We start from the raw sequence: 25,668 nt of genomic DNA, 5'->3' as shown, positions 1-25,668 counted from the left end.
TATGTATTTAACGTAAGACCAAATACCTGTATGTGTATGGTGAGTAGGGCTGTAAGTACGGCACCCTGCAGCAAAGCACTCTACCCTAACCATGTTTGTAATAAAGACTGCCCAACTTCATGAAAGTTTATTTCATAAGAAACACATGAGTTCAGTGATCTGAAGAGAGTGGCCTAAAGCAGGGCACACTTGATTGGTCCGGGTAGCTAAGCTTGCCTGCCTGACCTACCTGCCCAGGTCTCATTTGGCTCAGATCTTGGTTCTGGCTTTGCACAGCGCCGTAACTGGCATGGAGACAGGTGCTTTGCCATGGGCTGCCCTTCCCAGCATGCTCTCTCTCTCTCTCTCTCTCTCTCTCTCTCTCTCTCTCTCCCCCTCTCTCTCTCTCTCTCTCTCTCTCTGTGGCCTGCTGCCATGGAGATGTCCCCTCCTTTCCCCACAATCCTGGACTCGAATCAGGGGCCATGCAGGCCTGTAGCTCCATATGCCAGCTTGCCCCCCCGGCCTGTAGGCGGCCATGATCAATGCCCGACAGCCTGCCACTGAAAATCCTGCCTGACTCCTCAGTCTTACTCGCTCAGAATGGCCATGAACTGCCATTACAGCCGACCTGTTATTCACTTTGGCAAAGTAAAGAGGAAAAATTGGGGGTGGCTAGTCAATAGTGTAAATTTGGGGTTGTGTACTTTTCTAAGAGGTACAACCACTGAATTTTGGATTGTTGCTAGGTTACAGGTTACATTAACGTTATTTTGGATGTGCAAATTCTAACTGGATTGCTTGTCTATTCTGCCTCTGTGAAGTCTCAAGTTATGTAGGAACATAAAGAGATGATTATTTAATAACTTTGTGAAGCCAGAGCCCATTTGCAATTTATCTTTTCAGCAGTAACATTAATATTTGGCTGCATTTTAATATCTGATGTAAGTGAAGGGTGCCTGTATGTGTGTGTTATGGTAACATTTATTACAGAGACATCATGTATGTGTGTGTTATGCCGACATTGTGGGTCTGTGTGTGTTACACTGACATCATTATTGCAGCACCCCCATGAGCTAGTATGAAATGCCAAATTATTACCCAAATTAGATCAAAGTGCCACCTGCTGTGTATCGCAGGGCTCAGGTCACGGGACGGGACGGGTGAGAGCGTGTGCTGCACCCTGCTGGTGCATCTGGGCAGCCCTTCAGCTCTGACCTCTGGCAGCTCTGAATCTTGGGGGGAGGGGGGTGGTATTCCACTATAATGTCGCTATATGAGGAGTGAACTTTCCTGCCGTACATGAAGAGGGATACAGGCATTAACAGCCGATATCAGTGTGTGCGTTCACTGATATAATGAGCTCCCTGATGTATTATCATATTAGGTGTGATGAGAAGCTATATGTACACAGATTCTCCAGGTACAGGATTCGGGGCCCTTTGTCATTTAATGTATTTCTCAGAGAAAACAAAGTATATGTGTGCAAACACAAGGCCGAGAGTTTTAAAATAATCCTTATTTTTTATTTTATACATTTAGTTAAACGTGGATGGCTTAGGTTCTTTTTATTAGTGATCCACCATGAGTAGGACACAAATGCGCACATACAGTATGCAGACACACATGCAGGAACACGTGCATGCACACACACGCATGCACACGCATACACACAGACATGCATATATACGCACACACGCACGTGCATACACGCATAGGCGCACACACACGCACGCATACACACATGCGGGTGCCAATTTAGTGTGATGCAGTAAGTCGGTGATTGTAAGTACAGTGGTGAGCAGGTTTGGGGGCTATAAATCCTCCATCCTGGCGGCTGCTGATCTCTGAAGATCTGCCTCATGTTGTAGGTTTCAGTGGTTCTGCATGTGCAGACAGCGCCTATCATCATGTTCACTGGCTTCTGTGTGCATTGTTACCCTCTATTTTCCTTGGCTTTGGGTAGCCCTCAAAGACAAATCCAGAAGCACATTTTGCTCAGATTTATTCGTTGGGCCCCGAGCTGTTTTCCTCTGTTTGTTTGACGCTTGCAGCTTTCGTTCCAGATTAGCACAGTCCTTTTGTTTGTCCCTGGCATTAGCTTTCCCAACCTGCCAAATTACCAATTGTGGCAGTGCTGCTTTTTTATGTTTTTAGTTTTTTGTTTTTATGCATAATGAACTGCATCACTTCTCCACACTCCTCACACTGATGCATTTCTTCCATCTCTCAAGATAAAACTCTGCAGTGGCTGCTTTCCAAATAAAAAAATGGCACTTTATCTTTGTTATATGCAAAGGTGATTGACTTCATCAAGTATTTCTCATGGGGGGGGGGAGGGGATCCTGTGATTGAGAAAGCACAGGAAGCACTTGCGGTAACTGTTTCTGTGCCCCCTCTCTCTCTCTCTTTCTCTCTCTCTCTCTCGCTTGCAGGGAACGCTCATCCAGCACTTAAAGGAGCACATTCTGCACGGCAGCATGACCAGCAGTGACATCATCATCTACTACACCACGGTATTAAAGAAAAACATACCACTATTATTAGATAATAAACACAACTATAATAGCTATTGTATTTTAAAGCACGTATCATTAATACTTGAACGCTTTAGGGAAAGTACTACCAAAGTACTGACCTGCGTTGTGTACCTTTCTACCAAGCTTTATTTTCTATTGTGCTTTTCAAAAACTAAACACAACACACAGAATCCACAAGCCAGTAATCAAGCAGAATCTCTGCTGTCACACAGCAGGCCCACTAGCAAATGACAGTCAGCCTTTGGCCTTGATGTCCGGAGACCAGACGTCTTCTTGCCTTGAACTGGAGGACTGCGGTTAGTGCAGCACTCCCTATAATGAACAGCCCCCCCCCCCCCCCACGAGAATCACTGCTAAAGAAACTCAATTAAGGAGATAATTGGCTCAGTCAAGTATTTGAAAATGCACAATGGTCCTCCAGGAGCAGTGAAGGCCTCTGATCTCACATATACAGTATGTCCTCTATGTTCCCTCAGACGGGCTGGATGATGTGGAACTGGCTCATCTCCTCTCTGGCGGTGGGGGCGTCTGTTGTTCTCTATGATGGTTCCCCCCTGGTCCCCACGGCCAACATCCTCTGGGACCTGGTTGACCGACTAGGGTAAGCTGGGGTTGTGTGGTGACAGATCACAGCAGAAAGCCAACTATGTGAGCAGGGAAGAACGCCTTGAGTAGGGCAGGAGGCCCTGAAGGTGTCAGTGTTTTGGTGGGGGGCTGAGAACTATATTTGTATGTAGAAACAGTCTTGCAGATTTCCTCCATTGCCCCATGGGAAATCAAGAGCAGTGTTCGTCTGAAGAACATTTGAAAGCTGAAGAACCTCTGAAAGGAGCTTTGCACTTGACATATGTTGACCATTTATTAATGGAACATTTATACAATTCTCAGATAGGATCCCCTTTATTATGTATTCATCTGGAGGGGCTATGGAATAAAAGCTTGCTTTCAGAGATGGCACAATATCATTTTGAGTATCTTACAATACCGATATCAATCTGATTTTTTTCCCCCTTTATCAACTACTGTGCATTAAATGCGATATTTGTATCAGTACATTTCAGTTAACGTGGGGAAACTATCTGCATTTATTGCTGTAGCCACATTGTTCGGCTATGCTAAGGACATGTAATGTCGCTCGAACTAAGGTTTTGCCACTATGCTAGAGAACGAAATCCACAACCGACATGATTCATGCAAGTCTGCTTCTTTAACAAAAGTGAACAGAAATAGTCATTAAAGTTCAAAGGAATCCATCATAAAAATATTACTGTATACCTGAACTAAGCATTTCTAGTCAAAAACTTTGTGTATGGTTTGTTTGCTTTGGCATTTTTGGGATTTTCTAATGGAAAATCGGATTGGTATTTACTTCCCGATACTTGATCCAGCATATTTTTGCCGGTTTCAGGTCAGTGCCAACTCTCCTTGCTTTCCCTTGAGACAATTTTGATTAGAATTTTTAAATTCAATATTAAAATATGTTTTCTGATATATTTAATTTCCCAGTCATAATAACCAGGTTTAGCCTGTTTTCTTGTAAATAAGGAACACTTTAAGGAAAAGGCTTGCATGTAATTTCAATATTGTGTAGATTAATTTTCCAGACTTTGAAAGCGTGTACAATCTCTCTAGGGGGTTGAGTGGCAGTGCTGTGTTAAGACAGTCTAACACAAGTTCTTGTCGTTCTTCAATAGTCTGCTGTTGGTTGGAAATTGCTTTAGTGTGCACTAAGCAGAGAATGGCATTTATATGTTCTGTGTGTTTTTGTGCTCTCTGTGGAACTCGGGGACCAATCTGCAGTATCTTGCAGGTTCCAGGCTTAACACAAATTGCATGCATTCATAGTCGTCTTCTGTTTGTTGATGTGTTCAGCATGTTTTTTGTATTTTCACTTGAATCCCTGATGCAGTGCAAAGGGAAGCAGTTGCCAGTGATAAAATGTAGCTGTTTGAAACATGCTTATTCCCTGCAGAGTCTGTCTGTCCCAGGCCTGTTTAAATAATTAGAGAAATTACATGTTATATTATTCATCAGGGAGGGTGAATCTATCCATTCATCTTGCAGAACCTCCTATTGAGAAGGGGGCCACAGAGACCTGGGGGGCTGCCCAAGGCAGCACAGGGAGCTAGGCAGGGGGACATCATAAACAGGATGTCAAGTTTGCTAAATTGGCCAATGGCAGACTGACTGACAGACAGACAGAAATCCCTCCTCATAACTGGCAACCCATGTGATCTAAGGAATGCATGCAGTGTAAAATCCGTGAGCGGGAAGGAGCGCCGTGTGTATCTTTACTGATGTTCTGTGGGCCCTATAGAGCTAAACTCTAACGAAAATGTAATCATTGCTTTTCCCAACCATTTTAATATTATTTTTGCTGTTGTTTTAGAAATCCATTCGAAGGTTATACAAGCCTGGATTTAAAAGGCACAGAACAATGCTTCCACTTGCATGTCCAGCCAGAAGAGATCCCTCCTCCCAAATCCCATTTATATTTGCAGAGTAATGGGGAGCGACTTGCTAAGCGGGCGTGAAGAGCTCACGGCCTGGTCCACACCTGTTATTTCCTCTGCAATTTGGCTGAGCTGGAAGGATAAGGTGCGAGGAGATTACCCTGACATTCAATCACAGGGGTTACACTAGGTGCTAGAGTGAGACTGCGAGTAGTTTAGTGGCCAAAGCTGCATTTAATTGATGTTGCTCAGCGTCGCAAGTACAATAGGCTGCCTTTTCCGCTTAGCCTAACACTGACACACGCAAATTATCCAAGCCCCCTCCTTTTTGTATTACTCTAGAGGTATACTTAGTTCATACGCTTTGTCCTGTAATTGTCATCAAAGCCATTTTCACATATAGATGACATGATATATATTTTCTGGATGGTCTCTTCCTTGCCAAAACATATAATACATCTGTGTTGGGTGTATCATTACATGCCGTACATCTTGGTACTTATCCAGTGCCTGTGTTTAACTGTATTGAAACTAAATTAGTCATTTATGGGGAATTTGCAATCAAAGTAAAACATGGGGTGTCCCTATGGTGTGTCAATCAGTTACTGAGAACTTGCTAGTGATTTGCTGTGCAATTGACCTAAAACCCAATAGAATAACTGCTGGAAAAACAAGCTGTATTGCGTAAAGGATGCTGAAGGAGCTATGACCACCATGTAACAGTGGGATACTGTTAATGCATGAATGTAAGGGTCTCTGTTATAATGACTCTGCCACTGCTCTTTGCACTCTTGGTCTTTGTGTTAAGTTGAAAGTGAAAATGATGGTGAATTTTATTCATTCGCATTTCTTTGCACTTGCATGAATTCAAAGCACTGTGTTTGTGCGTCTTTGCACAGCCATGAATCTGTGAGTGATTGGGGGTTGGTGGGGGTTGGTGGGGGGTGGTGGGGGGTGGTGGGGGGTGGTGGGGGGGTGGGCGGGCTTCTTTTCGTTTATTTTTGCAAAGCAGAATATATGACTGGTTTATATTTTGATTATTACACACATTTACTGTTCTCATATTCTTACCCCGTATCCCCACTAGTTAGAGCCTAACGTTCCGGGCGTCCAGCCTGGCCTGGGGCCTAACGTTCCGGGCGTCCAGCCCGGCCCGGGGCCTAACGTTCCGGGCGTCCAGCCCGGCCCGGGGCCTAACGTTCCGGGCGTCCAGCGTGGCCCAGGGCCTAACGCTCCGGGCGTCCAGCGTGGCCCGGGGCCTAACGCTCTGGGCGTCCAGCCATTTCACAATGACTATCAGTATGACCATCAACTTCAAAATTACATTTGGGCCAACAGACCCATTGGTTCATGAGTACCACGTCCTTCTTTGAAATCGCTATGAGTAAATGCTGTCAATTGTATTATGGTGGTTTGGTTTTGCTCCTGTAAAACAGAAAAGCAGGCCTCCTAAAATCACAGTTGGCTCTGTGTATATTGCCACGTAGTATGGTCATGGTGATATTTTCCTCTCTCCACTCATATTTGTGGCCAGTGAGCTTCTATCCTCTCATAATAACTAGCTGAGTGCCCAGGGGTCGCCTGGGTTTGGTGTTTCTAGAAGAAGCTTTGGTAATACCTCATAATGAAGTGTTGCTGAGCCCATAGGAGGACAGATTGTGTTCAATGACAAGGTTCTAACAATTCGATTAACAGACGTTTATCTTGGGTGACCTACAAACTGTTGCTGGCAGCTTTTGCCCTTTAGTGATGCAGTTAAGGTTGTACCACTTTGCTCACCAGTACAAGCTCAGCTCCTCCTCCGGGATTTGAACCTGCTGCTACCTGCTGCCTGTTAATAAAAATGCCTATTTAAAATTCAAATGCCTGTTCAAGCCAAAGGCTTCTTGGCCAGACTCCAAAGTGGCTTGCCTTGTTTTTTATTAAGTTTATTGAGTTTTACTGCACACTGCACTAGTGGAGCTGTTAGTGAGTTCATCGCTGAGGCCTTGGGGAGCTGGACAATATCTCATCTTCTTTAAAATAGCCATACATTATCAGCGGACTGAAAAACTGCTCATTTGACTGGATGTGGCAGGGAGAAGTGGAGGTATGCAGGGGGAATTTTCACATTAAATAGCTGTGTGTTTTTTTTTGCATGTGCGATTGCTTGTCAGGAAAAAAGTGATTTTGTCCTGCATTTATATCCTAACAGCAGTGGTCTGAAGAAAAAAAATCGATATTGAAATTCCCTGCTGAAAAGCATTAATGCCACCGTCGTCGGCGGCTTTCTTTGGAGATCAGAAGCCGGCCTTAGCGCCCCGCTAGGTAACTAGGTGACAGATAGGGCACTTGACTGGTGTATCTGGTATCCATGATATCATGGAAGCCCTACAGATAGATGTTTCTGTCAGACCTGCATTAGCAGCTTATAATGGGATAAAAACCTTTTCTTCTGTGTGAGAGATTTAACTGGTAGGAAGCTGAGGGGATGAGTTGTGCGTTTAAAAAGGACCCAAAAGTTGGGTTTTGGCCTGGCTTATGTTTCCTCATTTAAGATTTCAGGGTGAGGTGATTATGTGCAGAACAGGGATGCATTTTATCCTACAGAGCCTTTCAGTTTACGCTACTGTTCTGTCAAACTATCAGCTGGACACAAGCAAGACGAATGCTGCTTTGTACAGATCTTTGTTTTGCACTTTATAATCTTTGGTAAACTTATGTAATTGTGGCTGAAGTGATTGTAAAACTCAGAGTCTTTCTGGCACTGGCTGAGCTTCGTGATACTAAGAATCCAGGCAGGAAGAACCATTAGCACTGCAGCCTGATGGCAGCAGGGAAGGAGTTTTGCAATAAGCAGCAGGCAGCCCTCAGTGTGGTGCGCTCCCCCACCTGTCTGAGGGCAAACTGATAGATCTGAGCTCACAGCACCGGGAGGGCGGCTGTGCTCGACTCATCATCCGGCAAAGTGGCCGATTGATTCTTACGGAAGCACCTTACCTCTGTTTTAATGGTTTAATGGTATGTGAAACGAGTACTGCCACGAGGCCAAACAGGCAGGCAGCTATTCAGAGAATCATTGCAACTAGCCCAAGGTGTTAAAATATATAAGCGATGATGTCATCGGGCATAAAGTGCATGGATATAAAGAGAACTGCGAAACCTCTAAAGCCTTCCAGAGGAATTATTATGAACAGACTAGCCCTCTGGTCCTCGTACCTTGGACGTTATCGCAGAGCACTGTGGCAGATTGTCATCCCCAGTTTGATTATGGAAACCTGTTGTCCACATGCCGCTTCCCCCCTCCCCCATTCCACATGCCTGATGGGACTCGTAGGCTCTGCAGGAAAGCCTCCATGTCCCAGGCTTCCCTGGGCAGGCCTGTACTTGCTCCATCGAGATAGAAACACCTCACTGTTTGCTCCTGCCTGTGGTCTTAAACTACAGCTGTGTGTTCAGTTTGTTCTGCAGACCGACAAATTGGCAACGTTGTGTTTGAGCACAAAAACAGAACAAAACATTTTTTCAAATGTTTTGATTATTATCATGACACAAAGGAGTTATATAGGCTGCAGTTTAAGACCTTATGATTGTGTTTGACATTTGAATTTTGATAGCATTGTCACTCGTTATTGTATAGACTGTTCAGATTTTTACATGTAGCAATCTATGGACTTGTGTACGGGTGTTTGACGCTGTTTGCCTTTGTCCTGCAGGATCACCATTTTTGGAACCGGTGCCAAGTGGCTCTCCGTGTTGGAAGAGAGAAATCTCAAGCCAGGTGAGTACAGAGCGCCATGTGGCGTTTTCCAGCCGTGAGGCGGAGCAGAGCTGACTAGCCTCAAGTTTTGCTTTTGAGTGTTTATGCTCTTGGTGATAATGTTAATGACTTGTGTGCTCCAACAGCTGCCGATGTTACATTAAGATGCAATTAAAATAATTGCAGATGCATTGTATTTCTCCAAGTGAGAGTCCTTGTTGCTTTAGTGAATCGCGATTCCCCTCCGTTTAGTGGCTCTGAGTATGCAGCTCAGACCCGGCGAATGCTTGATGAACTCCCAGTGATTGGCTCCCATTAAAACAGAGCCGTAGATTGTCCTTAATACTGTATATTTATTCCACGGCTCACTTGTTAGACCCCAGAGTGCCAAATCACGTCCTGATTACCCTGATAACAGCTACCCATGTTTATTCATAAACACAGGAGGGGGGATTCGCATGGGAAACAGCTCGGATGAAGGGCGCCAGAATCTTGCCTCCATCCTGTACCCTTTATGCTTTTTTACTCTTTATTCTCTGATGTAAGCACATTTAGGGCATCAGCAATTGTCATCAGCGAATCACTGATGTTAAAGTCACGTGGCCCTGTTTTGTGAGGTATCATTGATAAGTAATGTTCCACTAAGGATTTGGGGTTAAGTAGTACTTGGTGATATTTGCAAGGCTTTTAGCTCGTAAGCACTACTGAGCTTGATGATATTAAGGAATAATTACAACTTGCAAAACCAGTGGGGGGGGGGACACACAGACACACATAAACACACACACCCACAGAGCCTGGAGGTGTGAGGTAACACTGATACCCACTGATTCACTGTAGAAAAAAAGCACTGCCCAATGGTAACCGCCAATATGAAAAATTAGTAAATAATGGATGTGAGGAATGTTAAAAGCAGGTGTCTCCACATAGGTGTGAGCTTCCATGATTTAAGACATGAGTAAGCCATCATGCTTAGGGTTGTATATGAAAATGCTGGAGAAGGTAAATTGGCCATTATTTTGTCCACCATGGGTAGAAGAGCTCTGGGTGTGTGGAGGACTTCAGAGTCTGCTGCTTTGGCCGGCTCCTGATGAGTAACCCTCTTATGCCAAAAACTTTCTCAAGTTGTTCTGTGGTGTGACGGAGTGATTCATTATTTTTTTTTTCAATTTCCTCTTCCGCAGGCGTTGTTTTAGGTCTGTTCAGAATGATTAGTCATTAGTGAGCATTTCCATCTGGATAGGAGCAGCCTCACATACAGTCTCCATTCACAGTGCTCACCCATTGGTTTAATGGGCATGAAATTTATGTAGATCATATTCCAGCATCCTTGCAGTCACCAGTGGAGCAGTTCTGGTAAATTCTGGAGTGACTGCTGACACTGAGTTGTCCCCCCACGAGCCAATGCTGTCACCTGCCTCCCACGGAGCCCCAGAAACTCACGGAATCCATGCCAGGGTGCCGCTGGCAGCTCGTCGGCCGAGTGCCGTGTTTACGTTTTTTTTGTTAACATGTCCTTTAATTTGGAGGACTCCCGACTAGACCAAGCGCAGACACTTCTTACTACTTTGAGAAGCATCCCCGTCGTATAAGAAACTCTGTAGAAGTTTCTCCATCAGCTGCTGTTCAGTTAGTTGGCTTCTTATATAAATGTTTCCGCCCTCGGTTAGGAGTCGAGCCTTTAATTTTATTCTGTTTATCTCGCCTGCACTCCTGCATGGCTGCCGCTCCAGCCGGGGAGGGGGCCTTCGCCATGTCAGTGCTGTGGGGGCGCTGGCATATGTTTATGGGATTATGGGGGAGCGGGCTCTCTGTGCCACCGGAGGTCCCGTCCTTCTGATGACATTTAGTGTGAACACCTGGCCTCTCTGTGGGGGGCAGGGGGGGCGTCTCTGCAGCACCCCCCCCCCCTTCACGGGCGGACAGGCCTGCAGAGGGGGCTGCTTGACAGGGTGCCAGCGATGTGCAAATTAAACGGAAAAAGAAAACCCAAAACAAAACACAGACAGATTCCTGCCTGATCGGTGGCCGCTGGGAGAGATGGCTGTCACTGGTGAATCACTGGTGTGTTTTTATTGTGGCCTGTCTACACTCAGCGTTTTTATCATGAACTCGTAGTGTATTTTTAAAGCTTGGATGTGAGTGTGGCAGTACACGGGGACGCTCCCCGTCTGCAAAACGCCGCTTTCATTATTCTCTCCGCCAAAGGGTGTCACTGTTACACCACATTCCCATAACCAGTCCTTTGTCCTCCGCATTAAGGTCAGTTCATCTGTGTTTGTGCTGCTGTATACCTGTTGAGTCGATTGAGTACCATGGTTAGATATGGATGAAGCACAGTACTTATTGTACATGTCTAATAAGACATTTGCTTAAATAAAGAACATATTTGTAACAGATCTTGCTGATGAGATGCTGCAGTACTAACTAGGGGTAGCAGGCAGCCTGAGTAACCCACAGGTCACAGATTCAGTTCCTGAATTTATCCTTTAATATATTTACGTTGTAAAAACTGTCGGCCTGCTAACTACGTGAAGATAGTATTTATGTTATTGACGGTTCTGGGAGTGTGTGTATATTGGATGGTAATTACACGTTCCCTGTTTCCACGGCTCTCACGCGCTCTTCCCGTCCACAGCCGAAACGCACAGCCTGCAGAGTCTCCACACCATCCTGTCCACTGGCTCCCCGCTGAAGCCCCAGAGCTACGAGTACGTCTACTCCAGCATCAAGAGCAACGTACTGCTGGGCTCCATCTCCGGTGAGGCCCAGTACCGCCTCCAAGGCCGCCGCTGGTCACATGACCGTGGAGAGCCTGCTAATCATGTGACCACTGAGAGAGCTTCATTGCATGCTCTGCACAGCTCCTGAGCCGGTTATTAAATAATGCCCATTTCCCTGTGAATGGAAAGTGAGACTTTGTGTCTGCCCCCCACCGCCCCAGCCCAGTGAGCTGCTGTCTAATTTGTAGTCTGGGTTTAAAAAAATATTCCATAGCATTTGGGGGGGGGGAGGGGCATCATTAATCATTCATCAATGACTCTTCTCCCAAATCCATCATGGTAATTGTGTGAAATCCCAAAGGATCAGCGCATACAAATGAATATTAAGGTTTATCTCTGCCGCAGAGCTGGTGCTGGAATCGTTAAAAGCAGTGAAATTTACACAGTGGCAGTTATTGCCCCCCCACTCATGCCTGCTGAATGCACAACATCAACGCTGAAAGCTGGGCCACATCGCCAATACTGGACATGCTCCTATATGATCATTGAAACTTGCCGCTAACTCCTGTCGTGGAACCATGGATTTCTTGTCAGTTTTTTTCCCCTTTGCTAAAGAGCTCCAGATGTAGTCTGGCTATGTTTGATTATTCATGAGCGGTCGGGCTTTAAACTTATTTAAATTCACAGCGACTGATTATTTTGAATTGAAGTCATAATAAAAAAACTAACATCTGACTGTGTTGCAAAAAAAAGAGGCCATCTTTGGGTCACCGAGGAAAGGATATTACTTCATTAAGAAGGTGACACTAAGAATCAGACATGTTTTAATCCTTATTTTAACAAGCATAATCCCATTTTTTGTTTAAAATATAAAAGATATAAGAAAATATCACAAACCCCTGGATACCTTGTAATAGAGAAAACTAATAAGGAAAAAATTGATTTGGGTGGTTCTACCGAGCCTTTCCTTAGCTGGGGGAGGTGAGTTATCTCCCTTCGCCTGAATGAATTCTCACTTCTGATGAAAGTTCAGTCGTGAAGTCAGACCTGTAGATGCAACAGACAGAATTCGAGTTCCTCTGAATAAGGTTCCTCTCCGGTTCTGTTAAACCTCTTCTTTATTCTGAGTACCACCTTTCTTGTAATACATGCAGATATGCTGTCTTTTATTGGAAAGAACCTGTAGCTTTCATGCTGGGTGTCGGGTCAACGTTAGTGGTAATAAGAGCAGGTCTTCCAGGGTGGTCCGGCTGAGGCTGCTGGCAGGTACACCCGGCCTGAGCAGGTCTTCCAGGGCGGCCCAGCTAAGGCCGCTGGCAGGTAAGCCTGGCCTTGAGACAGCCTGGTGTGTTCGTTAAACCTTTTAGCCCCATGGTCCCTGGAAGCTGCCCCAAACCACCCGTGACAGATTTGACCTTGTAACAGGGGTCCATCACAGCATATGTGCTCCTGTTATTCTCAGCAGTTTCCCGTGACCCCCCCTAACTGGGCTGCAGGCTCTGCACACAGTGCTTTTAACTCCCGCACTGCTGGCCCCCACCTTCAGCTCTGTGCCGTTTTGATAAGCCCATCTCTGCTTTTCCTGCTGCTCTCTCTTATTATTTTAGCCCTCCTTTATTACTGCCCTATTTCAGTAATATTGAAAATAATGACACCATGATATGTTATTCAGTTTTTGTTACATGGTTTAAAAATAGTCTGATGTGCAGATTATTTTAAACCACATTTATCAATTATGATTTTGTCTTCTACCTAATACGCTAGGATTTTATCATTTTTTTCAAAGTAATCTCTCTTAAGAGCTGGAAAATGTTCAGAATTTTTTTAAATGACTGTTGGTTAGAATGATAGCAGAACTACAGGGATACATGGACTTTAAGCATCATAAACAAAAGTAAATCTTTCTTCTGCTGTTCCCCTGTAGAATACCTCACTGGAGCCAAGTTATGGAAAAGTACATCTTTCTGCCTGTGGCTCCAGTTATATTAAATCGGCCAACAGGCTTGACTTATAAAATGTCATGAGGACAGCAATACAGACAGACTGAAGTTTCCATAGTGTATAGGTGCATCTAGTGATTTAATTTTGTCATAAACAATGCAGATCAATTTAATAACCTGATCAATTCATGGTACGATGATAGGAGGATGTGCATATGAATAAGATTATATGGATAATCTGCATGACTTTTTGCATAAAGGCATTTTCTCCCTCCAAAGTGCTCTAAGCATCTTCGCACCATGAGGGGCTGCTTTATGGAGCTGCTTCTGGAAGCTTCTGGTATTTTGCAAACAGAACTTGCTCCGCTGTTTGTAGCCATGCAAACATTTCATCAAAGCACACCTAATGATCATCTCAACATCTCTGCTGCAGTGGAGCAGCGGGTAGTATGGTGATTTAGGAGACACGTTCATAACCTTGAGCTCGCCAGATTAAGACCCAGGAACTACCCTGTTATCGTACCCTTGGGGGAGGTACTTCTGCCCTGAATGGCTTCATACTCAACAGAGGTCACAAAGTTGTCAAGAGTTGCCTTAAAGGAAACTAGGTTTGATCTGTTGATATTGTTGCTGTTTCTGTGCCAGGTGGGACAGACATCATCTCCTGCTTCATGGGACAGAATATGACTGTGCCTGTTTACCGTGGTGAGATCCAGTCCCGAAACCTGGGCATGGCTGTGGAGGCATGGAGCTATGATGGTGAGAACAAGGGCAGCGCGGACGCCCAGCATTCTCACACTTATTACTATTCAAGTTTCAGCAATTTAATGCATGAGATTTTATATACTGTCCAGGTATACAGGGATTCCCTGTGCAGAGAACAACCTGTAATATTTTTCCACTTTGTTATGCCTCATCAAATATCTTTGTACATTAACATTCTTTTGTGTTTCAGGAATATTTACTTTTGCTCAGATTTGCACACTAGGCATTGTTATCTCACACAGATTCAATCCATCGATACTCTGGGCGCTTGTGGTTTGCGAGTTCTTCCACTGACTCGCTCTCTGGGCGAGCGCATGGTTTGTGAGCTCCTCCACGGACTCGCTGTCTGGGCGAGCGAGTGGTTTGCGAGCTCCTCCACCGACTCGCTCTCTGGACGTGCACGTGGTTTGCGAGCTCCTCCACCGACTCGCCCTCTGGACGTGCGCGTGGTTTGCCAGCTCCTCCACCGACTCGCCCTCTGGACGTTGCTCGTGGTTTGCGAGCTCTTCCACCGACTCGCTTTCTGGACGTGCGCGTGGTTTCGCGAGCTCTTCCACCAACTCGCTCTCTGGACGTGCGCGTGGTTTGCGAGCTCCTCCACCGACTCGCCCTCTGGACGTGCGCGTGGTTTGCGAGCTCCTCCACCGACTCGCCCTCTGGACGTGCGCGTGGTTTGCGAGCTCCTCCACCGACTCGCTCTCTGGACGTGCGTGTAGTTTCGCGAGCTCTTCCACCGACTCGCCCTCTGGACGTGCGCGTGGTTTGCGAGCTCCTCCACCGACTCGCCCTCTGGACGTGCGCGTGGTTTGCGAGCTCCTCCACCGACTCGCCCTCTGGACGTGCGCGTGGTTTGCGAGCTCCTCCACCGACTCGCCCTCTGGACCTGCGCGTGGTTTGCGAGCTTCTCCACCGACTCGCCCTCTGGACGTGCGTGTGGTTTGTGAGCTCCTCCACCGACTCGCTCTCTGGACGTGCGTGTAGTTTCGCGAGCTCTTCCACCGACTCGCCCTCTGGACGTGCGCGTGGTTTGCGAGCTCCTCCACCGACTCGCCCTCTGGACGTGCGCGTGGTTTGCGAGCTCCTCCACCGACTCGCCCTCTGGACGTGCGCGTGGTTTGCGAGCTCCTCCACCGACTCGCCCTCTGGACGTGCGCGTGGTTTGCGAGCTCCTCCACCGACTCGCCCTCTGGACGTGCGCGTGGTTTGCGAGCTCCTCCACCGACTCGCTCTCTGGACGTGCGCGTGGTTTGCGAGTTCCTCCACCGACTCGCTCTCTGGACGTGCGTGTGGTTTGCGAGCTCCTCCACCGACTCGCCCTCTGGACGTGCGCGTGGTTTGCGAGCTCCTCCACCGACTCGCCCTCTGGACGTGCGTGTGGTTTCGCGAGCTCTTCCACCGACTCGCTCTCTGGACGTGCGCGTGGTTTGCGAGCTCCTCCACCGACTCGCTCTCTGGACGTGCGCGTGGTTTGCGAGCTCCTCCACCGACTCGCTCTCTGGACGTGCGCGTGGTTTGCGAGCTCCTCCACCGACTCGCTCCCTGGACGTGCGCGTCGTTTGCGAGCTCCTCCACCGACTCGCTTTCTGGACGCGCGCGTCGTTTGTGTGCTCCTCCACCGACTTGCTCCCTGGTCGTGCGCGTCATGTGCGAGCTCCTCCACCGACTCACCCTCTGGACGTGCGCGTGGTTTGCGAGCTCCTCCACCGACTCGCCCTCTGGACGTGCGCGTGGTTTGCGAGCTCCTCCACCGACTCGCTCTCTGGACGTGCGCGTGGTTTGCGAGTTCCTCCACCGACTCGCTTTCTGGACGCGCGCGTCGTTTGTGTGCTCCTCCACCGACTTGCTCCCTGGTCGTGCGCGTCATGTGCGAGCTCCTCCACCGACTCGCTCTCTGGGCGTGCGCGTGGTTTGCGAGCTCCTCCACCGACTCTCTCTGGACGTGCGCGTGGTTTGCGAGCTCCTCCACCGACTCGCTCTCTGGACGTGCGCGTGGTTTGTGAGCTCCTTTTCCTCTGTTTCCATTTCCCCTGGATTTTTCTTTCTGATGTAGAAACTGACGTAGTTTATAGAAATCGCATAATTTTGTAGTGAGTTTCATGGGAGGCTTGGTTTTTACATGTCATACAAGCAAACAGTTTTTTTTCCTGTATCCCAGGAAAGCCAGTATGGGGGGAGAGTGGGGAGCTGGTATGCCTGAAACCCATTCCCTGCCAACCCACCCACTTCTGGAACGACGAGAATGGGAGCAAGTATCGCAAGGCGTACTTCTCAAACTTCCCAGGTACGCTGTCGGCCTGCTGCCCCGATTGGCTCAGCCTTTGGCCTGTTGCTGTCAAAGCATTTAGCAACTGATTTTTTCTTTTCTTTTCTCTTAGGGGTGTGGGCCCATGGAGATTATTGCAAGATCAACCCAAAGACGGGGGGAATAGTTATGCTCGGTAGAAGGTAACTGAACAGCCACAGCCACTCATGAGGGCTGTTACATAATGATTAATAGCATGGGCATGTTACCAGGAGGTACTTTTCAAAATGAAACAAGAGTAGACATTTTACTTGTTTTTAAAATGGCCAGCTGATTTTACTATTGGATTTTTACTAGTACTTTCTAAATAGTTTTATTAAAGTAGTTTGAACTCAGTGAAGGGTCCTAATAGGATTTTTTTTCTTGTGCCATTTTCAGTGATGGAACTTTAAATCCCAACGGAGTGCGATTTGGAAGCTCTGAAATCTATAACATCGGTAAGAGTTTTGGGGCTGCTGTAGACTTTGCTGTCTCTTACAATTTATTATCTGATTTATTGTTAAGTGAAGAACTGTGGTTTTGTGTCAGCAATATCTAAATATTGTATAATATGACTAATGTCAGATAAGTAATGTGACAGATAGTCGGTCTATAAGTTCCAGTTTTTAAATCAAGAAGTCTGTGTAAATGTGCAAGGCTGGACGTGTTTAATACTCATACAAGCTGAGAATTTCTGTGATCATACTGGCATTTTATGAAGCTTCACTAGGTCTCCTTAGGACTTGAACATGCAGTTAATCTGTTTACTGTGTAAACTTCTGTTTGCACATTAACACAATACTAAGATAGAGAAATACAGCAATGTGAACACTCTGCTTGGTTAAACCTCCAAATTTATTAGTTCCTTTTTTCGTTTGAAAGTTTTTGTGTATCTCTTGCTCCAGGACTGCTCACACTTGTACCGGGACATTCTCTGGAAGGCTATTTGCCTCACTTCTATGTCGCTCTCTGTTTTCTAACAACAGTAAATGCAAATGTATTTCCACTATAGATGTGGGAAATAGGTGTGCACAGTTTTCAATATCTACCGCACTACAGGGGCTTTGAGCGGGCTCCTGGGAGTGGGGGGGGATCTGAGGCCTTTGTCGTGTTGGGTTCTCCCCTCACACGGTGCACTGCCGAGGCCCGTTTGTACGCAGTTCATGCCTCATACACACTGGGGGTGGCGTGCAGCTCCGTGGGCTAAGTCTCTTGCCTGTAATCGGAAGGTCAGCAGAATAGTTACGTCTGTGGGCGTTTGAGCCCTTAACCCCCAAATATTATTATGAAATAAATATCATCATTATTATTGTTATTAATTAACATGCTGCTCCTTCTCCCCCCCCCCCCCCCCCCAATTTCAGTGGAGGCCTTTGAGGAGGTGACCGACAGCCTGTGTGTTCCCCAGTACAACAACGACGGGGAGGAGCGTGTCATCCTCTTCCTAAAGATGGCACCTAATAAGGAATTCTGCCCCGAGCTGGTGCAGCGCGTCCGCGCCGCCATCCGCACTGGCCTGTCCGCCCGGCACATCCCCGCCTTCATCCTGGAGACACAGGACATCCCGGTGGGTGTCCTCCCGCACTTCTACCTACAGCTCACCACACACCCGGTTTGCTGTGGCTCCATTTCAGGTTTTAAAGATGGCGGCTAAGGCTATGCCCGCTAATAAAAATTTTTATATTATTTCTATTCCAAAAGAAAGGATCTGCATCATCACTAGAAAGGCGAATGACACAGGTGTAAGAGTGACTGTAATGTAGATATTTTTGACATTTTTCATTTATCCATTTAGCTAAAGCTTTTTGTAATATATTGTTGTTGTTATAAGTGGTGAGCTTCTATATTTTTATTTGTTTGTTGCAGCTCGAGCATGTCATTTGCATGTTTTTTTGTCCAACCAAAATTTTTCGTAATTCTAGAAGTGGCAAGGTATGTTTTGAATCATTTATTTTGACTTCAACTAGCAAATATCACAGTACTGTAGCGTCGCTAACACAAAGCTGTACACAAAGCAACCATCACAGCAACAACACGAAGATCTAGAAATTTAGCCACTACAAGTTTCACTCTTTTCCCCACGGTTTCAGTGTTCGATGGGTGGATGTCTTTATTATAAGCTAGAGCTGCACTTAAATTTGACTCATGTACAGTCTCATTTTGAGCTCCACAATAGTTGCAAACAGCATACAATATACACAAAACAGGATTTAACTGCACACAAGAAAGCAAAACAACGTATGCCAGGTAACAAAAGTCCTGTACATCTTCCATATTCACATGTGGCTTACTACAGTGAAAACAAAGTCAAAGCATTCTTCACTCCCATGAAGAATAACCAATTAGGGAAAGAGGCATCGAAAGGAAGAGAGCTAATCAGGAATGGGTTTACAAGCTAAGTACGAACCAATCGGAGCTCTCTAATATAGGCATGACAACATTTTTTAATGTTTATGAGCGTCCGCACTAATGTGCTTCCAGAAAGATTAGTTTTCAGAGAGCGTAATTTATCTCTCTTCTGGGAAAAAAGATCCATGGTAGTACAGATGGACGGCTAAATCGGGAGAAAATGTTTGCATTGCTAAATGAAAGCGTATTGGGGTGAACAGGCCCTAGGAAAGCCCTGGAACGGGAGAGGTGCTGCATTCTTACATATCCTTTGAGGCTTGGCTTTCAGGAGTGTCTCTCTTCCTCAGAAAATTGAAAGCTGCATCTTCATTTAGTATCGGGCCTCGGCTATACCACCACTTAGAAGTCATTGTAGTCCCCTGCTTGACAAGAATTCCCTGCCTTTTTGAAACTTTCTTATACTCAAGATTCTTCCTGGGTCTTCCCGGTCCTCGGGATGTTGTCAGATGTGTGATTGTCAGCCTGGGTGACACGAGTCAACACTTAAAATGGCTGATCGTTATTATGGACGACTCCCTGGCCTGTTTTATTTAGAAAATGAACACCACCTAAATTTGTTGTTATTATTAATATTCAGATTTATCATACCGTTGTCACTTTTGCTGCACTTAGTATTTTTCACTTTGCATCACTTCACACTGTTCCGTTTGAGCTTGGTTGCATCTCTGCATTTCTCCTGTGTGCTTCGTTATTAAGAGGGAAGTGTCAGGACAGCTATGATATATTATGTCTCCCCCACCCTAACCCAGAAGAGTGGAGGGTTGAAACACAGTGTCACATCAACCTCTGCCTCCCTTTCCTAGGGTAACCAAGGCAACAGTTGGCAAACACTCGAGGGAGCTTAGAAAATGGGGAAAGTGGCGATTCGATGGCCTGGTTCCTTTATAACTGCCGTGGTGGATGGGATGTGGCGTTTTTGTTTAAGCGGGACTGACGATCACCTAAGTGCTATCCTGTTTGCCTTTCACTGATGAGTGCTTTGACTCTGAGGTGGATCACCGGCTCTGCTGGACAAAAGCAGCTTAGTCATTGACTACAAATAGAATGTTAATGCCTTTGTAAAATTTTGACTACATTTAATTTAGTTGATTCTTCAGCTTCAGATTGGAGCCATGCTCTGCAATGTCTTTATGTATGTGGCCACATTACCTTTCCCACTAATGTTGTGTGTCTTTCCTCTGTGTATCAGGGAAAATGACACTTGAAGATAATTGCAACATTTTATTCATTACCTTATTTATACCACTGAGTATTGTTACAAAAGCAGTTTCAGGTTGAGTTCTCCTGAGAGTAGAAGGGCAGTGCCCCCTTCAGAACCTTAACAGAAGATCTTTTGGCCCTAGTGCTTAAGCAGCATGCTACCTGCTTCCCAGTACTCTGCAAACTCAAAGTGCCCTCATTTTGTGCTCCGGTGCAAATTGCATGGAGCGATGCGGGAAGCCAAGGTTTACACGATGCATACTGATGAGTGTGAGCTATATGACAAAGGACACTTGCCGGCAGTTGCATCTCACAGCCAGAACTGAAAGTCATGTGGCTGAAAACACTTTGGAACTTTGAATATCTGGCCTGGGTTTTACAGAAATCACACATGAATAAGATGTGTTGTCTGTAAGATTTAAGGGAGGCTGGGCAACTGGCCAAATAGCAGTAAATGATGAAGACGAGAAGCAAAGCAGAAAAAGGAGCAGAAGTATTCATATTCACATGCAGACGCATGCAGACGCATGCAGACACACACATTTAGCTCTGTAGACTCACAAGTCCAAGACTGCATACATAGTTGTGTATTTACAATAATTTAGGCTTATCTAATGCAGATTTTCTGATAAAGATTTCCAGGCAAACTGTTGACATTAAAAGCCTACGTAAGACCTTAGTCAGTCTTTAACCAAGAACTTTCCACTGTTGGTCTTCAGCTCTTTGTTGGGGTTTCATTATACTTGCATACTGTTTCTTTGTTGTACGTGTCACTCTGCTGTGTTTTGAGTTTTAAACATGAATATTGGACTTGAAGATGAAACTGTGAAGCAGTAGATGCGTCCCAGGCTGGTCTGTCCCTCCACGAGGTAAAACTGGCACATCTGATTTCTCTCCCCAGTACACCATCAGCGGAAAGAAGGTGGAGGTAGCTGTCAAGCAGGTGTTAGCGGGAAAGGAAGTCAGCCAGAGAGGCGCCTTCTCCAACCCCGCTGCTTTGGATCTCTACAAGAACATTCCCGAGCTTCAGGGCTTCTGAGCCAGCGCTACTGCTGGCTGCAAGGGGAGGGAGAGCAGGGTGACGCCCTGCCAGGGACACCTCTGCTCACAGGAACCGGGTCATGCATGCTTTTAATTGAGGATCCATTCAGACTAGGCTGTATGTCTCCGTACTCAATGCCAGGAAGTGGAAAGTGGGGGAGCATTCGGTGCCCACCTGCCTGAAAAACAGCCCAGGCTTGGGGCATCTTGCTGGGGGAGTTAGGGACATACCACCTGAATTTCAGAATATCTGCTCGTTCCCTCTGTGAACACATCTTAGGATTTTTTTCTTCTTTTTTATTTTTGAAATGCAGACATGGAAGAATAACCCTTTGGTGTTAGGCTGATGATGCAAATTGTTTTTGTCACTTTAAGCCAGAACCGGAGAAGCGATTTGTCAGTAAATAGCAGGTTTAGGGTAACACTAATATTTGTTTAATGGGCTTGAGCCTTTATCTTCCATCACAGTAAGTGGACTTTTTAAGCACCAGTCCTATTCTGTTACAAGGTGTGAAATCCAGCAAAGGGTAACTTGATTTGATTAAATAAATAGATTCAATGCCTTGCAGGAAAGTTTAGGACCTTCCTGTACAATCTTGAGTTGTAGCTTTAGTAATGGTTTTTATGTAAACCGAATACAGAAAGTGATTAACGTATTCTGTGAAACTTGCGTCATTATGTTAATTATAAAAACAGGAGTGAGCATTTTAAAAAATGTAAAAATACATATTTTTGTTTGCTGAGCCCTTGTGCTATTTTGCAGCACTATTTATAAATATAGAATTAGGAAAGACAATTAATTATTAGTTGGCTTTTTTTGAAGTCTAAGTTCTTTTAAATTATTATTAGCCTCTTCGATTCACTTATTCCTGCTTAAACCTCATGCACGCTTGACATCGTCTTGCAAAAGTAGCTTATCAGTGGAAAATTGTATGTTTCTGCTTTTATGTCTATTAAAACAAACCCTTGGCCTAAGCTCTATGTACTCTTCCAGCTACCTACTAACTGAAGAACTCAGCTCTGTATGTTTTAAGCTACTTACTAACTATACTAAGTATGAGCCGATCCACATTTTTCCAGTTCTAATCCGATTCCGATACATAACTGCTGATACAGATTCCAATACAAAATCTCTTTTTACTTTAATATTATCAATAGAGGCACACTGATCCCACTTTTTCAGTGCTGCTACAATCCCAACACCTGAGCAGAGGGAATCGGCCAATAAGTATTGATCTGATACCAGTTTTTTTTTTTTTTAACTAGTGGAAAATGGAAAATGTATTCCAAAAAAGCTTTAATTCGGCTACTAGAGTCATACATAACATACTTAGGTTAGCTGAGCTGAATCTGTTTAGCCTCGAGCAAAGGAGATTAAAGGGGGGGGACATGATCCAGGTATATAAGATTCTAACAGGTCTGGATGCTGTTCAGCCAAATGGCTGTTTCAATATTAGTTTAAATACTAGCACTTGTGGCCATAAGTGGAAATTAGCAGGAGAACATTTTAAAATGAATTTGAGGAAGCACTTCTTTACATAGCATGTAGTTAGAGTATGGAATAGTCTTCCTGCTAGTGTAGTGTAAGCTAAAACCCTGGGTTCCTTTAAATTAGAGCTAGATAAAATTTTAACAACTCTGAGCTATGAGTTATGTTCTCTCCAAAGGGGCTTGATGGGCCGAATGGCCTCCTCCACCAGTATCACAAGCTGCTGCGAGTGAGCATAACAGCCCAAGCAATAGCAACTCCCAGATTATCCATTGCTTTTTTCATAATACTCTCGTTGTCTCATCACTGTGCTTCATCTAGTGGGATTTTCCACTAAATGCTAGTTCCACCTCTGAAAACTTTTTTGCAAATTATAATATAAAAATTGTAAATCGCTGTGGTCGTTAAAAATGTAAAGTACTTCCAGATCTTCACCTACATATCTGATGTTCTTACGCACCTCCTACTGCAAAGGATATGCACGTGATGTCACAGCAGGCGGAAGTCACTGCACTCGCAACCACTGAGTGGCAATTGGACTGAGTGCCACCGTTAATGTTCAGCTTGGATGCCTCAAAAATGCGTCTAAAATGGGAAAGGGAGGTTGTGTAATTGATTGTACAAATTGATTTAACAAGAAATAGGAGCTATACTTTTTACAGACTGCTGAAGACTAAATAAGTATTGAACATATAACCAATACCTGATACGTATATTAGGTATAGATTGGTGACGATTCCAGTCCCAAATATGGGATCAGTGCACCTTTACTACTAACCGAGTTCAGCTCTGTGTACGCTTTGAGATGCCTACTAACCGAAGAGTTCAGCTCTGTGTACGCTTCGAGATGCCTACTAACCGAAGAGTTCAGCTCTCTGTACGCTTCGAGATGCCTACTAACCGAAGAGTTCAGCTCTGTGTACGCTTCGAGATGCCTACTAACCGAAGAGTTCAGCATGCCTAGCTTCAGTGTTTTACCGCATTTGTCTTCCATTTTAGGAGCATTGTTCTTCACAAAGGCAGTACTGTGCTAGCTGTAGTCTCTTCCTGTACATGTGCTCATTGGCGACTTATTGTGTCCGCACAGCATTTGTGAGTAATGACCTAACCAATGTGGGCCCCAGGTGGAGTTTTTACTCTTCTTGTGCCTCGGACCCCTCTGGCTGTTTTGTGAGGCTAAGGATCCTTTTGTCATAAAAAATTATATGAAAATATCTGTGTTCTTCTGGTGACAGTCACAGGTACTGCTAACAGTACTGTGGTTTCTTTGCCTGCATTCGTAACTGAAGGAAATACTAGGTTTCAGTTAGAGGATAGTGAAAATAAAGATCCCATGCAAGTTGATGGACCCCTTGAAATTTTGGGGGACTGTATTGACCTTCTGTCTGGAAACTGTGCTTCAAAGGAGGGGAAAGAGCTGTGGTATGTAACCTTCCAGCCTACGCCTATAACCCCCGCTGAAATGCTGCTCTCATTTTAAGCTATTAAGGGTGTCAGAGTTATCCATACAATGATGGAAAATGATATTGCTCCATACATAAGTAGACTGTTTAATGTGTCCTCTTGAGATATTGTGTTTGTTCTCTGTGTCACATTCACCATGGCGACTGTAAATTAAAGGAAATGTAGCTCAGCTCCTCAGCGCTTGAGCATCTTGAGCAGCTTCCTGTTTCTGCAACTGTGATGGATGTGCTTGCATGTAAACACCACACACAGTGGGCCAGATGTCCCTACTCTTCAGTGCAGTATTACTCTGCGTGTGTCTGATGCATATTCACAGCGCTGTCTTCCCTGACCCGAGCTTCTGCTGTAGCGAGTTGGTTTTTTTTAAAGGGCCTCCGTGAGGTTTGAAGGGCGTCGTGTCCTAGCAGCGATTTCCAGCAAGGTGACCATAGATCTACTTCACTAACTCCTACATGTTCAGTGCTTTTGGACAGGTGATCCTGAGTAAAGAGGGAAACATCACAGCCGAACCCTGAGTTACTTCCTAAGGAAAGAGCAGGATCATCTTGTATGCGGGACTCTATTGGTCCGTACATTTGTTTTCACTCATTCATCAAAAATCCTACTATTGTCTTTCTGTTTATTTGATCTGTAAACGACAAAATAAGTGTAAAAAGGTTTCGTTAATGTTGATGCTCCAAATAAAGAATACATCAAAGTCTTTTTGAAGATGAGGAATTTTAGTAATGAACGACAGTTTTGTCATTTTCATTGCACTACCTTTAATGTGGAATGGATGGTCTGTTGATGAAAATACTCATTGCATTTACATTGAACATATGTACATATCTGAAATAAAATCTGCCCTATATAGCCACTGATGTTTTGGGAATACAATCTGGTTCCTTTTATTGTATTTTCATTTTCTTCCCATTTCATTACATTTTTATCCCATTGCTAAAAGGTATTGTGTAGCTTAATATTTCCCAGATGTTTCTGCATAACTGTGGGTCCATCTGTTGTCTGCAGTATGACACACAAGCAGTTTGATTCGATTGTTATGAGCCTCTTCAGTCAATATTGTAATTAATTTAATCACGTTACTATGGTGTTTAAGCCAAGCTTACGATTCTACGCTTGTAAAATCACTTATATGTTGTCTGCCTGAGAGAAACAAAGTGGCTCAGTGGGCGGCCCTGCCGACTCACACCTCCAGGGTTGAATGGGTTGGAATCCCTCCTCTGTCGTCCATGTGTTTGTTGGTTCTCCATATGTTGCGTGGGATTTCCTCTTGGTATTCCAGGTTCCTCACAGGACAAAAACATGCCAGTGGGAAATGGCTCGAAGTGTGGGTCTATCCATGTGAGACCACTGTCATGGACTGGCATCCCATCCAGGGTGTCCCCTGCCCTGTGGTGGGCTGGCATCCTGTCCAGGGTGTCCCCTGCGTTGTTCCCTTGTTGGACTGGCATCCCATCCAGGGTGTCCCCTGTCTTGTCCTCTGTGATGACCTGGCATCCCATCCAGGGTGTCCTCTGTCTTGTCCTCTGTGATGACCTGGCATCCCATCCAGGGTGTCCCCTGCGTTGTTCCCTGTGTTGGACTGCCATCTCATCCTGGGTGTCCCCTGCCATGTTCCCTACATTTAACTGGCATCCCATCCAGG

At 45.3% G+C, this 25,668-nt stretch overlaps 1 protein-coding gene across 1 annotated transcript in view; it reads left to right on the top strand.

The window, feature by feature from the left end:
- Window positions 1-24,918, top strand: part of aacs (acetoacetyl-CoA synthetase) — a 39,005-nt gene extending 14,087 nt beyond the window's left edge. The window contains exons 9-18 of the mRNA XM_048996521.1: window positions 2,415-2,495; window positions 2,996-3,120; window positions 8,668-8,732; window positions 11,350-11,472; window positions 14,020-14,133; window positions 16,295-16,420; window positions 16,515-16,584; window positions 16,820-16,878; window positions 17,785-17,987; window positions 20,931-24,918. Coding sequence (XP_048852478.1) covers window positions 2,415-2,495; window positions 2,996-3,120; window positions 8,668-8,732; window positions 11,350-11,472; window positions 14,020-14,133; window positions 16,295-16,420; window positions 16,515-16,584; window positions 16,820-16,878; window positions 17,785-17,987; window positions 20,931-21,068 — 1,104 coding nt within the window. The 3' untranslated portion in view covers window positions 21,069-24,918. The remainder of the gene's footprint in view (window positions 1-2,414; window positions 2,496-2,995; window positions 3,121-8,667; window positions 8,733-11,349; window positions 11,473-14,019; window positions 14,134-16,294; window positions 16,421-16,514; window positions 16,585-16,819; window positions 16,879-17,784; window positions 17,988-20,930) is intronic.
- The last annotated feature ends 750 nt before the right edge of the window (window positions 24,919-25,668 follow it).

Source organism: Brienomyrus brachyistius, chromosome 2 (genome assembly GCF_023856365.1).
Source record: "Brienomyrus brachyistius isolate T26 chromosome 2, BBRACH_0.4, whole genome shotgun sequence".
Taxonomy (NCBI): Eukaryota; Metazoa; Chordata; class Actinopteri; order Osteoglossiformes; family Mormyridae; genus Brienomyrus; species Brienomyrus brachyistius.
Note: the sequence above shows the minus strand (reverse complement) of the source record. Positions and strands in the feature narration are given on the sequence as shown.